This window comes from Arvicanthis niloticus, chromosome 19 (genome assembly GCF_011762505.2).
Source record: "Arvicanthis niloticus isolate mArvNil1 chromosome 19, mArvNil1.pat.X, whole genome shotgun sequence".
NCBI classification, from domain to species: domain Eukaryota; kingdom Metazoa; phylum Chordata; class Mammalia; order Rodentia; family Muridae; genus Arvicanthis; species Arvicanthis niloticus.
The window spans coordinates 32,285,718-32,300,936 of NC_047676.1; the positions used below are offsets into that span (position 1 = coordinate 32,285,718).

The 15,219-nt window shown below is 40.2% G+C and overlaps 1 protein-coding gene across 1 annotated transcript in view; it reads right to left on the reverse strand.

Annotated features, from left to right (window-relative positions):
• Positions 1-5,657: 5,657 nt before the first annotated feature.
• C6 (complement C6) overlaps positions 5,658-15,219 on the reverse strand; it is a 67,312-nt gene continuing 57,750 nt past the window's right edge. The window contains exons 16-18 of the mRNA XM_034523621.2: positions 14,295-14,385; positions 11,966-12,207; positions 5,658-6,050 (exon numbers count right to left, since the gene is read on the reverse strand). Of these exons, the coding sequence (XP_034379512.1) occupies positions 5,869-6,050; positions 11,966-12,207; positions 14,295-14,385 (515 nt within the window). The 3' untranslated portion in view covers positions 5,658-5,868. The remainder of the gene's footprint in view (positions 6,051-11,965; positions 12,208-14,294; positions 14,386-15,219) is intronic.

Sequence of the window (15,219 nt, forward strand, 5' to 3'; positions counted from 1 at the left end):
CAAGAGTCCCCAAGCTCCATTTATTGTTTGGCTGTAGGTGTCTGCATCTGTCTGAGTCAGTTGCTGGGTGGAGCCTCTGAAAGGACTCCTATCTTTAAGTATAACAGAGTATCATTAATAATGTCAGGGCTTGCTACTTGCCCATAGGATGAGTCTCAAATTGGTTTGGTTATTCGTTGGCCATTCCCTCAGTCTCTGCTCCATCCCCTATCCCTGCATTTCTTGTTGAGAGAATAAATTTTCGGCTGAAAATTTTCTTGGTGGGTTCGAGTTCCTATGGCTCCATTGGAGTTCCTGCCTGGCTACAGGAGGCCACCTCTCAGGTTTCATATCCCCAGTGCCATGAGTCACAGCTAAGGGCATTCCCATTGGTTCTTGGAAGCCTCTCTTAGAGGTCTCTATCTCTTCCTGGAGATGCCTTCTATCTCCTTGCCCTTATCAGTTGCAGATTTCCATTAATTCTCCTGGCTAACTGACTATCCCTGCTGTTCCTCCACACACATGATCCTGCATGCCCCCGTTCCCTTTCCTATCTCTTTTCCCACCCAGGTCCCTCCCTCCATCTGCTTCTTATGACTATTTTATTTTATATAAGCGAGATTCAAACATCCTTGTTTGTGCCTTCCTTCTTGTTTAGCTTCTTTGGGTCTGTAGAGTGGAGCATGGGTATTCTGTATTTTATGGCTGATATCCACTTATAAGTGAGTACATACCATTCATGTCCTTTTGGGACTGAGTTACCTCACTCAACATGATATTCTCATTTGCCCACAAAATTCATGATGTCTTTGTTTTTAATAGCTGAATAGTATTCCATGGTACAGATGTACCACATGTTCTTTATCTATTTTTTTCAGTTGAAGGACATCTAGGTTGTTTTCAGTTTCTGGCTATTATAAATGAAGCCACTATGAACATAGTTGAGCAGGTGTCCTTGTGGGAAGTTGGAACATCTTTTTGGCTATATATCGAGGGGTGATATAGCTGGGTCTTGAGGTAGAACTATTCCCAGTTTTCTGAGAAACTGCCAAATTGATTTCCAAAATGGCTGTACAAGTTTGCACTCCCACCAGCAATAAATACTTGTTCCCCTTGCTGCACATTTGCCATTCTGATGTGTGTAAGAGATGGAACCTCTGAGTTGTTTTGATTTACATTTTTCTGATAATTAAGGACTTTGAGGAGTTCTTTAAGTGCTTCTCTGTTGAGAATTCTGCTTAGCTCTATATCCCATTTTTAATTGTGTTTTTGGGTTGTTGGTGTCTGATTTCTTGAGTCTAGCCTTGATTTTTAAATCCAACTGTTTAGTATAAGAGTTTTTATTTATTTATGACATTATTTGTACCTATAACATTCAATAGTCACTTACTGATTCCTACTATGTGCAATACTGGTTTAAGTATATCCTTGGAATCTCTACATTAACCACCGTGTTCATCTTTGATATCTTCATGATTACAAACTTAACTCTCATGACTTGGAAGGAATTTAGGATTTGCATGGAAATAATGAATGATACATGTGAGGCTCACAGGTTTTGTTAAATATGGCTCAACATCCCTCACATCGGCAAATCCAGACCAAGGAGGTCTTTACTATCCAAGCTATCAGTCTATGCACACAGCAGGATTAAGTATCTGTTCTTACAAAGAAGGCAAAAATGAATGTTCATACCCAGTTAAAAAATGCATGCCATTTGGATAAAAATCTAGAAGAAAAATAAAAGTAGACTACACAAGCAAAGAGGCCAAAAATACTTACTCTACCATTAACAATACTTGTTTTCTCCGTCATTATTCTTCTGGGCATGGTTTTGTTTCATTTTATTCTATTTTTGGTTTGCTTGAGGAAAGCTCTTATGGGGATCAGTTTGGTCACCAACTTACTGTATAACTGAGGCTTATCTTAAACCTCCAACCCTCTTGCCTCCAACTCTCAAGTGGTGGGGTTACAGGTGTGTACCACACTGCCTGTTTACAAGCCGTTTATATACATAGAGAAATTTCACAGTATGGTTTTTCAGATTTTATGAAAAGTGGTCATTAAAGTCATTTTAAAAAGACATCAGTGACCTCATACTATGCTATCAGCTGGTGTGACCATAATTTATTATTGGATATTTAAGATCTGTCATTGTTTGCTATTATAAATAATGTTGTGATAAACATCCTTCTATATAAATCTCTGAATGACTTTCTGTGTACCATCTGTCCCCTGCAGCCCCTTGATTGGTGACATCTACCTTCACTAACTGACAGTGGACATGTGGAGATAAAGCTGTGCAGTCAGAACTTGTCAGGAAGACAAATAGGGAAGCAGCAGCCTGACTTACATGCATGAGCAGACTGGGGACAACTCTGATTGTGCAGGCCATTTGTTTGGTTAGAAGTAGGACGATTACAGTATATTCCAAAAGAACAAAGGTGACCTTAGAGGAAACCAGCCATTTGGAATTTAATTAATCAAGCATCAGGGCAGTTTGGCATCCAAGAGCAACTAGAATCATCACAATCTGTCAGCTTCTCACTGAGGATTACGATTTAGATGAGGTGCATCTTGCGGATGATCTCTTGGAAACAACAGAGAATTTCAACCTTCAAAGCTAAGCAGTGTTGAGCATTGTGGAAGTCCTTTGTAGAAAGGGGAAGAAAAAAACCTACCTAAAATGTTGTGATCTTTCCTGAAGATTAAAAAAGCAACCCTTCGACAAGCTGAAACATCATACCACTAGTATACTGGAAATTTGAGATCACGTTCCTACAATGTCCCTGATCCTGACAAAATCATACAGTGTGTGTGCGGGGTGTGTCACATATTTTGTCAGCATATTGCAGAGTCAACAAACTCAAAAAATCTGTATTTAAAAAGACCTGATTTAATTTTCAGCCACCCAGGCAACACACACAGGTGTTTAGTACTCATCTCCATTAGCCTTGGAGAAGAAACCTCTTACCTTTGACCTAGAATTTATTTAATCTTCTAGGAGAGATTTGGAGATTCCCAACCTAAATTCCAGGTATTTAATATGTTCTGCTGCTGCTCTCTGCTTCCTGATGATAATTTTATTACTAGCTCTTAACACCTATTGTACTAAATTGCCGTATTAATATTAATATCAGAGTGTGAAGAATTCAACGGGTAAATGGTATGCAAATTAGCTTAATGCAGACTTTAATGGGTTAGTGCACTAAAAACGTTCTTGGAGACAAAAGTAACTGAAGAGGTAAAAGATCAACACATCGTCACCGAAAGGAAAGACTGTTACAAGGAAGAGAGAAATACTTTAAAGAAAGTGTGACTCGTTTTTAATCAAAAGAATAATTATTGCTGGTGTGATCTTTGATTATACTATGGACAACAAATAGGAAATACTTATAAAACGTTTGCCCTTATTTTTAATGATCCATATGCATGTGTGTCTCTGTCATGCAGGTTTTTACATGTGAATGCAGGTGCCCGAAGGAGTCCCAGAAGAGGGTGAGCTGGATCTAGGCATTTGCAGAAAGAAGAGTTGGACAGGGCTTTGATGGAAACCATGCATCCCCAAACCAAAGAATGTCAAGGACTGCTGGCAATTACTGGAAGCTAGGTGTCAGAGTGAGCTGGTCCTTAAGACATCGTACTTTCAGTTTCTAGCCTGCAGAACTGTCAGGGAATAAATGTTTGTTGCTTCAGCCAACCAGTTTGTGGTTCTTGCTTATGACATGCCCCGGCTTTAACTAAATCCTGTCAAATTTATTTCTGCTCCCATTAATTAAGTCTGGAACGGAGCACATAGATTTCCAGTCAGTTTCCGGTTTGAAGAGTTGGTTCCGTTTTTGGTCTTCTGTCTTAGAGTTGATGTTGTGGTCCTCTTTTCAGTGTTCCTTTATTTAGAAGCATGATGCTATTTTTCCCAGTCCTTCCTTGTGCCTTGGGACTGAGGTACAGAAAGGGTCATTTTCATTTTACCCTAATAAGCTATTTCACTATTCTCTTCCTCTTTCTCTGAGTGTGCAGCCACTCTTGAAAGCATCTTGCTTTCAACACTTAAACAGGAAGTACTCTGAGCTCACGGAAGGGGGATGTGTTTTGGCATGGATCAGTATTTTCAGGACCCTCTTAGAAACCCCACCACTATCAGCAAAGCCCACATTCCACTGCACGTTCCGGATCCTTACTCTTAGGTTACCGAGAAGCGGCCTCCCAAAGGGAGTAACGATGATGAGTCGACCCCACCGGAGCTTGGTTTTTCAAGGAAACAGAAACCAAAAGTCTTTTTCAGAAGCCTTTACTGGTTTAGCTGACTGCTCCTGACCACAGCTGCCTGCCAGCACTGAAACACTTCTGACCACAGCTGTAGCACCTCCACTCTGAGCTGCTGCCCCCCACCACAGGCCCCTGTGTAACACCGCAAGTGTTTGCAGCTGGCTGCTGTTCTCGACTGTCCAAGGCAACCAGATGTTTTCTTCTATGAAAACTGCTCTTTCTATCCACGGAGAATGGCTGTGTTCAGTGGTTTCTTGCTGTGCCTGCTTACACTTAACTGTAGATGACCCCTACTTCACACATGATGCCCTGGCCCTGGTGGCTTTGGTTATGTCACTTGGGGGGTGGGGAAGAGATTTTTTTAGCATCCTCCTTTTTTCACCCAGGAGAGAGGAAGGGATTAAACTTCCATGCTGAAGGCTGCATGCAGATGCCTGCAGGACCATCTCCCCTCTCCCCCTGGGTTCCTTTCCTCTCTGAGATCTGTTTCACAGGGGACAGGTATGGGACCCTCAGGAGAACTGAGTGGCTCAGAGCCAAATCGGCTTTGACTTTTTGGGATGCAGGTCTATTTAACGGATATTATTCTTTAATTGTCTCAGGAAGGCTGAAAGCAGGAGGCGTACAAGCTTTCTCTACTCTCACTGCCAGAAGCCAGTGGGCGGGTTGAGTGGGAGGAGGATGGGCCAGTGAATCCTAAGGGAGAGGCCCACTCAACTCTAATTACACTAGGAAAATATGTTTGCTCAGGGCTTTTCCTGCTCATTTTCCTCGTTTTATATTACAAGATCTTTAGGATGTTGTCAGGGTTTTAGGATTAACAAGAGGAGGAAGGGCTGCATTTAATGTCCAAAGTGTAGGATGATTTCTACCAGGTAGCTGTGGCTCATGGCTTCCTTCCCTGAAGTCCCCGTGTTGGGTGAGGAAGGAGAAGGAAGACCCTGAGGTTTTGACATCGACTATAAAATCAGGATCAGCTGTGTTGTGACTCATCTCAAAGCGAGGCGTTCTTAAAAGTGACCCTGCGGTGGTTGCCAGTGGTACCACCTAGGACCCGGAACAGTCCTTGCTACACGGTGGAAACAGAAATGATTTGTGAAATGAATCCACGAAGGTTGGGTATTTGTGATTATGGGCACTGCAGCTTTCTGTTTATTGAGCCGTTGAAAAATGCTATGGATTTATGGATTTTTATTGCTTTTAATTGTGAGAATAATGTTTCTCGCAGGCCTCACAGGTTCCCTGAAGTCTCTATGTACTTTGTGCAATGTGAGACAATTTGCTCGGTTGATATAGACATTTTGACTCAGAAATGTGACACAGGACAACATCTGCTGGCATTAGATAGGGGGTGATCAAACGGCAGAGTGGGTGAAAGCAACACTATGACAATGAATGACACAAGAGAATTTTGTCCAGCAATTTATGGCTTTGCCAGTTTACTCTACATATAATGACTTTAAAAAAATTTTTTTTAGGTTATTATACAAAGTAATGGGTTTTTATTATGACATCCCTGAATATATGTGTCATTTAACTGTTCCCATCCATTCACTTTTCTCACTTCCTGTCCATTGTTTTTGAATGGATAGGAAGTAAATTCACTTATCACTAGCCATGCTAATCTGAGCACCTCCCAGCATTCAGTATTTCCACCTTCCTCTTTGCACACCTCACCGCTCCAACTGTACAGATGTTTACTGTTTTCCCACGTGTAGATGATCCCATTTTGACACAGTAGAGTTGGTTCTCATCCTCGGAGCACTGTGGGGGCAACAGGCAGACACAGTTGGAAGTGTGGGCTGTAACGAAAAAGACAGTGTGAGTCACCACAGACAGTCCTTTGGTGGCTGGTGTTACTTAACCCTTCTCCATAGTACCCAGTTCCTTAATGGCAGTTAAGAGAGAGCCAAAACCAGAGTGACATCCTAAAGTACCCAACAGGTGCTGGGTAGTGAGATAAGAATTTAAGACAGCAGAGTGCTCTCTCCTAAGCTAGCAGGATTCTAGAACTGGGCCCTCGTGACCCCCACTGGGCCTCATGGTCCACATCCAACCAAGATGTGAGCTATCTCTCCCATTCACTCTGTTAGCACCATTTATACAAGGTCTGTGATCTGTCCTGTCCTTTTCTCTGGACCCTGCTTATTAACATTACAGTTATTACTTATTGGCCATGAGCGCCGAAACAATACATCATGCATCTTTATTGAATCCTCACAAGTCTATGACCTACCTGTCCTGCAAAGTTTGCCTGGGATCAAACAGTTAGAATGTTAGGCACAGGCATTTTAATAAGTGACCCACAAGTCTCAGCGTGTTGACATAACCCTGTGTCACATTTACTCATTTTATACAAGAATATTACTTGCTTATAATATCCTGTGGCTTGTGATTTTAATAAGCAGTTAATTTAGGTGATTCTTCTAGGAGGGCTGCTTTTAGAGACACCTAATCACTGCATAATTCATATAAATCTCATGTTCAGAAAATGGTTTTTCCTTTTTATTTTGTGTGTGTGTGTTTCTGTTTGTGTGCACATGTGTATGTATGTGTGTGTATGTGCATGTGTGTTTGTAGGTGACAGAGGTTGTCATCAGATGTCTTTTTGAATAACTCTCCACCTTATCTTACAGAGGCAGAATGTCCTATTGAACTTGGAATGTGCCTATTTTAGCTAGTCTGTAGACAACTGGAGAAGTACTGGGGAAATCTCATTCATTGTCAGAAAAGATGCAGCAGAAAAGACCAAAGGATTGTTCCACCTTGCTTAAGAAACCAGTTCTCTCAGGGTTTGCGACCACACCATTGCTACTGTTTTTGTGTCATTGTGAGTATATGCACCAAGCCTGATTATTTTCAATACCTAAGGGACATTCCCACCCCGTCGAGCAATAAATCCTTTGGCACGCAGCCCTCATACTGTCACCATTACAAAACCCAGCTCAGAAGAGTCTCCTCTCACAGCTCTCATCCCACAGCTTCCCATTAAAGTGAGTCATGCAAGAACTGTCTAATGTGAGTTCTCCAAGGATGGTGAACAATCTGAAGGGAACAAAGAGACCTTTATGTCCAACCCCCTCTCCAGACTGTAAGGGGACTTCCATAGGTGGGATGCTAAATGTTTTGTTGCTGAATGAATTCCCCTTCCTGTTGGTTGGTTGGCAGTGGATATTTCTGTAATTCAGACAGAACATTTTATATCCATAAAAGTAGGCTCCCTAAGGGAGTCATTTCTTTTCTAAGTTTTGAAAAGAGAATATCCTACTACTTTGATATTCTACTTTAGGTTCTCTTTTCCCCCTTAATTTCATTTTAGATAGGGAAGGGAAGAAGTAGCAAAGGGCACAGTGTAATCACGGGCATAGTTTATGCAAGATGGCATTCAATTCAACTCAACATTACTAGGGCCACACAACTTGTGAGTGGGTTGGGCACGAAATACATTTCTAAATTTCTCTTTCTCTGTAAGGGCAGTGGTTTGTGCTGTTTAATGGTGCCACTTCTAGGGTAATTCACTGTGATGCTGACTTTGGGTGGATTAAAGACTGGCAGAGTCATAATCAGTTACTTTCTGATTGGATTTGAGTCCCAATCCACAGAGGGTACTTCATGTTTGGCGTTCTAAAACTGGTTAAAGCCTATATTCCAGAAGGAGCTCTCTCTCTCTCTGTCTCTCTCTGTCTCTCTCTGTCTCTCTCTGTCTCTCTGTCTCTCTGTCTCTCTGTCTCTCTGTCTCTCTGTCTCTCTGTCTCTCTCTCTCTCTCTCTCTCTCTCTGTGTGTGTGTGTGTGTGTGTGTGTGTGTGTGTGTGATGCCTCTGTGTGTGTGTGTGTTATTATTTTGTTAAGTGGACATATAGTCAAACTGCCTTTTAAATATTTACGTTAATTCTGCTTTTAACCTTAGTTCAAAAAACATTTTTCCCCCCTGTGGGCAATCAGTGTAGAGACTAATAGTTGGTGAAAGGTGAAAGTGTAGAGAATAGGAGACGTTGAATCTCCAGCCCTAAATAGGACATTTATATAATCCCACCCACTCAGAAGGCTCAGGGACCAGCAAAGAGGAGAGGATGGCAAGGATGTAAGAGCCGGAGGATGGATTGGAGTGCTATGAGATGCTGTCTTCTGAGAATAGTTTGGCTATTGCACTTACGAACTCAGAGCAGCTGTAGGTACCCATGGAAGACCTGTGTGAAACAAGCCAGTCAAGAGGAAGAGGGGCTCATGAGATTGAAAAGTGATATCTGCTAGGTGAAATGAAATCATTTTTCTTCTTGAGTGTGGCTATTGGTACACTGTCCATGCTCAGATGGATGGCCCCAGAACCATGCAGGCAGTAAGTATAGTCAGGGGAGTATTTATGGATATTGGTGATGATGAGGAGGAGGAGAAGGAGGAGGAAGAGGAGGAGGAGGAAAAAGAAACATGGAGGCAGGAGAGGGAAATTCTGGGAGTATATCTAAGGGGAGTGGGGATGTGAGGTTTGGCTTGGATATGATGACTATATGTGTATATATTACAAAGTTGTCAAAGAATAAATAAAATTATAAAATACTGTTTGAGGCTGGCCATTTCTTTTAAAATGTGCTTTTTAGTTACTTGACCAAAATGATCCTTTTAATAATGTAAGTAAATATTTTTATTAAGGAATGCTTATATATTAGGTTGTTAACTCCAAACATTCCATCAATTTGAGCAATACTGATTATATGTTAAAACATTATTAGTATATCTTTTAAAAATGAACTTGTGGTTTGTAGAGTTTGTGAGCACTCAGCAAAGGGACACTCGTAAAGCAGAAATTTCGACGAAGTTGAAGCAATTATTTCTAAGGCATATGGATTAGAAAAGAATAACTCATGAAAAAAATAGTAAAACAAAATATTTTAAAAGGAAGAATTCCATAAAGGCCTTCTATATTGCAAGGAGGAAAACAAGATAACTATAAACATTTCTGTACATCCTGTAAAGATGTACAGTAAAGTAAATTTTACCCAGTAAAGTCAGAGGCCATTTAAAAAAATCACCTGGCTGTCCCAAACCCTTTAATTAATTAATTAACTAATTGATTGATTAATTTTGTATGACAGACTTTTGAGACAGAGTCAGCCCTTGGAAGCCCTGGTCTGGAAATCGTCGTGTAGCCTTGGCTGGTCTTGAACTCATCAAGTCCTCCTGAATGTGCTTTTCAAGACCTAGTATTGCAGGTTTGAGCTCCCATGTTGGGCTTTCTCTCTATTTCTGACGTCTCTCTATTTCTATATCTTTGTACTACAATTCTCAGTGAAAATGTAAATAGAGGAAGGAACCCAGATAATATGGGTCTTTTCTACCACAAAATACTACTTCTGAGAGAGGTGATAGGTGGTTGATGCTTTTGGCCAAATAGCTGAAATACAGATAGTAGAGATTTTATTTATATGAGATTTCATAGTAACTAGAGCTGGGTGACGTGTGAAGCAGGCTCCTGTTTTCTGTCTCCTGGGTGGAATTGCCCTGTCCAGCTGTGGTGTGAAGCTTAAAGACTCAAGTATTTTATCCTGAGTGAGGGCTCCATAATGTAGCCTGTGATCTATGAGACTACATCTTTCCTTCATTATGGGAAGGGCTTGTGGCCTGCCAAAGATGATGACTTTGGTCCTCAATTTTAAACTGACCAGGAAGAGTATGGTCTTGGGTAAGATAGTTCTTCTTCTCTCAGAGATGAAGAACCTTGGACCAAGATCTGAAAAGGGATACTTACAAACCTGAGGTCGTTTAGATGGAACAACTCCACTGGGTGCTTTGTTTCTGAGTTTCAGAAACATTCCTTGAAAATTTGTTGTAAGAGGAAGCTGGATGCCCATTTGATTCTGTTAAATCTTAATCTCCAGCTATTTTTAATAAATTGTACGAAATGGCCCACTTTAGGGGAAGATGTTTTCCTGGCATAGATGCAGTGCCATGAAGACTGCTTCCTTTCAGTTCACGAATGATGGGAACAGCACTCCACTTAGGGAGGATGGAGATGCAATGCTGCATCTTAAGGACGAATTGACAGGTTAGGAAGAAGTGATAACAACTAGGCTTGGTGAGGGTGGTAGCGGGTGAATAGCATATCTGATACAGTTGAATATATTGTCACAAAAACACTTCTGGAAAGTAGTCTAATGCATTGTATCAGTTATCATTTTATACTTTAAAAATAGTATTTATGGAGAGAATCTGGAAGATGTTTGGGGAAGAAGAGGGGAAGAATATGATAAAAGTATATTGTAAAGAATTGTCAATGTATAATGAAATCATCATTAAATATTATTTACTTTGAAGTTCTGTTTTCTAAGGCATATGTTAAAGAAATAATTTTAGATTAACTTAACCCTTTGTGATAAATTTATCTGTCATAGCACTGTTTATAATACAAATGTATCAGGGAGAAGTTAATCTACTTAAATATTGGATAAATAAAACATATTTAATATTTTCACACAGACTTTTATAGACATTTAACATTATGTGACAATAATATCAGGACATGAAAAAAGTTATATTTATATCATGTTACATTAAATGAGCACATCAATTTCTAAAATGTTATATAAAATATGTTCCCATTTTATTTTTTTATGTGTGTTTATTGTACAAAGGTCAATAGCTGGAATGTGTGAGGCACCAGGGACAATTTTTTTAGTGAAGTTTGTTGTCTTTATAGTGACTCAAATGAGAATATCAGTACAATGTGGGTAGTTCAATTCAAGCAATTTTGAGTAAATAGTCCTTTCTGGTCAATAGGACTCATTTACTCTCTAAGCTGGACCCTGAGTATGGGAATCTACCTCTGGTTGACAAATGGCATTCTACACATGGGTCACAGAGCTTTCTTGTGGACATCTGGTTGACCTCACAGATAGTGAGGAAGAGAAACAGTAGAAAGGAAAAGATTGTTCCATAGGTGAAAACCAGTGCTTGAGTCCAGTGGGACCTTGAACTTGGGCTCAGAATGACTGATTGAATAATACTGCTAGTCCTTGAAAGTGCCAGTCACTAATAAAGGAATTAAAGAAATTTAAGGAAAATATTTCAGCAATTGGCATCACATTGAAACTCAGTCCGACCTAGATAACACTCTTGGATCAATTGAGTACAAACCAACAGGGAGACATTATGGTATGGAAGGCACTGTTGAAGCTGTGGAGCAGAACAGTGTTCCTCTTACAGCTCTGCAGTGGTTCTCAACCTTTCTAATGCTGTGACCCTTTCATACAGTTTCTCACAGTGTGGTGATCCCCAACCATAAAATTATTTTCATTGCTACTTCATAACTGTAATTTTGCTACTGTTATAATTATAATGGAAATATCTCTGTTTTCTGGGGTCTTTAGGCAACCCCTGTGAAAGGGTGGTTTGACCTACAAAAAGGTCATGACTCACACATTGAAAACTGCTGTCTTATTGGAATCTAAGGATAACACTGAGTACATGGGGATAGAAAGAGACTGGAAAGATATACCCCTGAATTATTAAGGTAGCTACCTTTAGTTTGTGGTTGGTTATCTTTTGCCTTTACTGTCTAGATTATGAAAATTTTAACAAAAATAAATACTTTTTGATTAAAGTCAGGTTATACAAAGTCGTATAAATGTAAATATGCTGTATAAATGCAGAGAAAATATGCCACATGATCTGAGAAGAGCAGAGTGAGAATGTTTCTAGAATAAATTTACCACACTGGCTTACCTGAACAATTTTCCCAGTCATAGCAGGTGTTGTATCCACAGGGCACTCTCTTTGTGCTATTCAATGCGAGTTTTAGCCTCTCAAGGCCCCATTCTAACTGTGGGCCTTCTTGGCAGGAACCAGCATGGACAAAGTGGAACTGGTTGTTGTTTAAACATTTTTCAGCCAAAAATTTGCAAGCGGATGAAGTGAAGTACTGGCTGGATCCCCCATCAAATATACAGAGATCTTCCGAATAACTGCTGTGGGAGGATGGGAAGCAAGTGTTAAGGTTTGAGGGCGTATAGAGCATGCAGATGACATGTACAGGCGACTGGCCACTCAGGTTTTCTTCATTAGGTTTTAGTACTGATAGTGTCTCTCGCTACATCACCCCTCCCACTTCCATCCCATATGCCTCTGTGACTCGTCTTTTTGCACTTCTATCTTAATCTTGCAACTGTTTGCAACTCAATTCAAGTTGGAGTCTGTCAACTGAATAAACAAGATTTTCTATGATTCACTGCAACCAAATGCCCTGTCTTATTTTCCCATCCCACTACATCCCTCTTTATTGTCTGCAATGGTATTCATTAAATTTCTAAACCCCTAAGATTGTTTCCTTGCTAGCATCCACCAGCATGGCATTCTTTCTCTTTCTACTGATATTAAATGTAGTTCTGGCTAGCCCTGATCAACATAGCCCAGGATCCTTTTGCAACTCTAGAATACTAACTAATTGCTGCAATAGTTCAATGCATGTCATACAATCTCTATATCACTATATAATGTTTTAAATGTTTCTGTGCTATGATTTGGAGCATGAGGCTTTAACTCACTCATTGGCTGACAAGCTTCATCCCCACAGATAAAAGGATAAATCCTATTATTACATATGTAACACAAGATCAGTCTTTCTCTAGGTGGAGATGACAAATTTCTTTGATTATTTCAAATCTGAGCTCTTCCTGTGGTGTCTGATTCAGAGTTAATAGTCAGTGCACCAGTGTGTAAAGTGATTTCCAGAAAGTAGAGCTCATCCCCTAGAACAAAAGACTGCTTTCTCTATTCTGAAGAAATAAGCTGTGGGCTGGCTACTCTCGACACCTTTACTTGTTATAAAGGGAACCAGTGGGTAGAGGAAGGACTGGAGGGTGTAGCACAGCAGTATGGACTCTCTGTCCATACTGAAATACTGTGTATGTTTAAGATTTGGTATTGCAAAGATCCATTAAGAAGCTTCCTCTGTTAAAAGGACAATATGGATATAGTGAATAGTTTCCAGAAATCCTTTGGTGATTGGAGTCCGAAAGGAAGAAACTAATTGTGGAAAAATCCAAGGAGTCCAAATAGAGCTACCTTTGGGCTGATATATGCTGGTGGGGTTATAGAGAAAACGGCCCACTGTGCTCACCAGATGATGGGGACCCACTGCTTACAACTGTTTGCAAATTTGCACATAGGAGTCTGTGGCTAAGGAGTGTTAAGAGTGACACATTCACAATGGTGTTTAGTCTGTTGATTTCTTGCAGCATCTAGTTTTATTTTGAGAAAGTTAACGTGATAAAACAAAAGGTGGGCTTCCAGGAAAACAGAACTAAACAAAGCAAGGATTTTTCCACTTGTGGTCTGTGTATTGTGTATGTTGTGTTATTCTTGTGTGTGGGGTGTGTGTATATGTTTGTGTATGAGTATGTGTGTGTGTATGTTTGTGGGTGGTGTATGTGTATGTTTGTGTATGATGTGTGTGTGGTGTGTATATATGTTTGTGTGGTATGTGTGTGTATGTATGTTTGTATGGTGTGTGCGTGCATGTGTGGTGTAGGTGTGTGTGATGTGTATATATCTGTGTGTGTGATGTATGTATGTGTGTGTGAGCATGTGTGAGTGTGTGTATTTTATACTCATAACACTTTACTACAGATTACTGGAGTATCTACTTTCAACTATAGTCAGAAGGAAGGGAAGGCTTTGAAAGAGTTGAATTTGACAGTTTTAAATGGACAAGAGTAATTTTTTAACACATAAATTATACTGCTTAAATAGACAAATGCAATATAACCATAGGGAGCCAGGATAAGACATAATTAAAAACAACCCTTGCTCCCAGGAAGGAAACCTGAGAAGGTTTGGAGGGAGAAAGTGAAGTGAGAGATGACATAATTGTAATCTCAAAAACAAAATAATTAAAAAGAGCTTGTTCCCCAATATGAAGAGACAAATTCAATTGGATATGGGAGTTTCAGCTATGTGAAAATGAATGTTGCATGTTTGTGTGTCAAGGTCAGCTTCTCCATCAACACCAGATTGGTTTCCTCAATTTGCAACCACACTTCAGAGTGTTTCATACCTACAGTCTTCTTCTGGGGACATACAAATACACTGGGATCCTGATTGTTTTTGTCCTGGTTGACAAAGGCCCTTTGACTTGGTCAGACTATCTGAAACAAAAGAAAAGAGAGAGAAAAACAGAGCATCTTCAAGACTTCTGACTGCTAGCCTTGAACTCTGGAGAACAGGGAGTGGTGAAGGGTTCTCCTTTATCTACTGGATTAGCTCATTCGTCATGGCCTGTTTAAATACGGTGTTGTGAAACATTCCATCTGAAAAGTCCTTTCCAGCTCACTCCCTTCGATACTTTCCAGATTAAAACTGTTGTTGGGCTCAGAAAACTAAAACAAAAACTGGAAACGGAGAGAGTTTTGTTCATTTGTCTTCTTATAGATCATCTGTGATGCTCCAAGGGCCCTTGCTAGGCTCTGAGACTGACTGAGTGAACTGTGTCTCACATTCTGTACCTGGTGGGGAGAGACAGATGTTGGTTGGACAAATGCAGTAATACATAAGAGAATTGCTAACAATATTAATGATATTAAAAAAAAATGCGTGCAATCAGAAAAATTGACGCTCCCAGGAAGGTTGGGAACAATGACCTGTGTGTGAGGGGATGTGGGAATGGTTGGAAGCAGAGGGAACATCACGTATGAAAACATTCTGAAAGGAGACAGCATGTGACTTTCCCGGAACTGAGAGGAGACCAGTGTGGCTGAGCACAGAAAATCAAAAGCATACAATGAGATGTAGCTACAGTAGCACATGATCGGAACTACGGTCCCTAATAAGGCTGCCCTCATCTTATTTCCCAAGAAGTACATCTCTGATGGTTTCTAATCAAGAAAGTGTGTGACAATAGCAGGTCTAGATTTTAAAAAATGAGATAGGCTCTGACTTCTGCAGAAAACTCTGTTTTGGAAAGGTATAGGGAAGAGGACTAT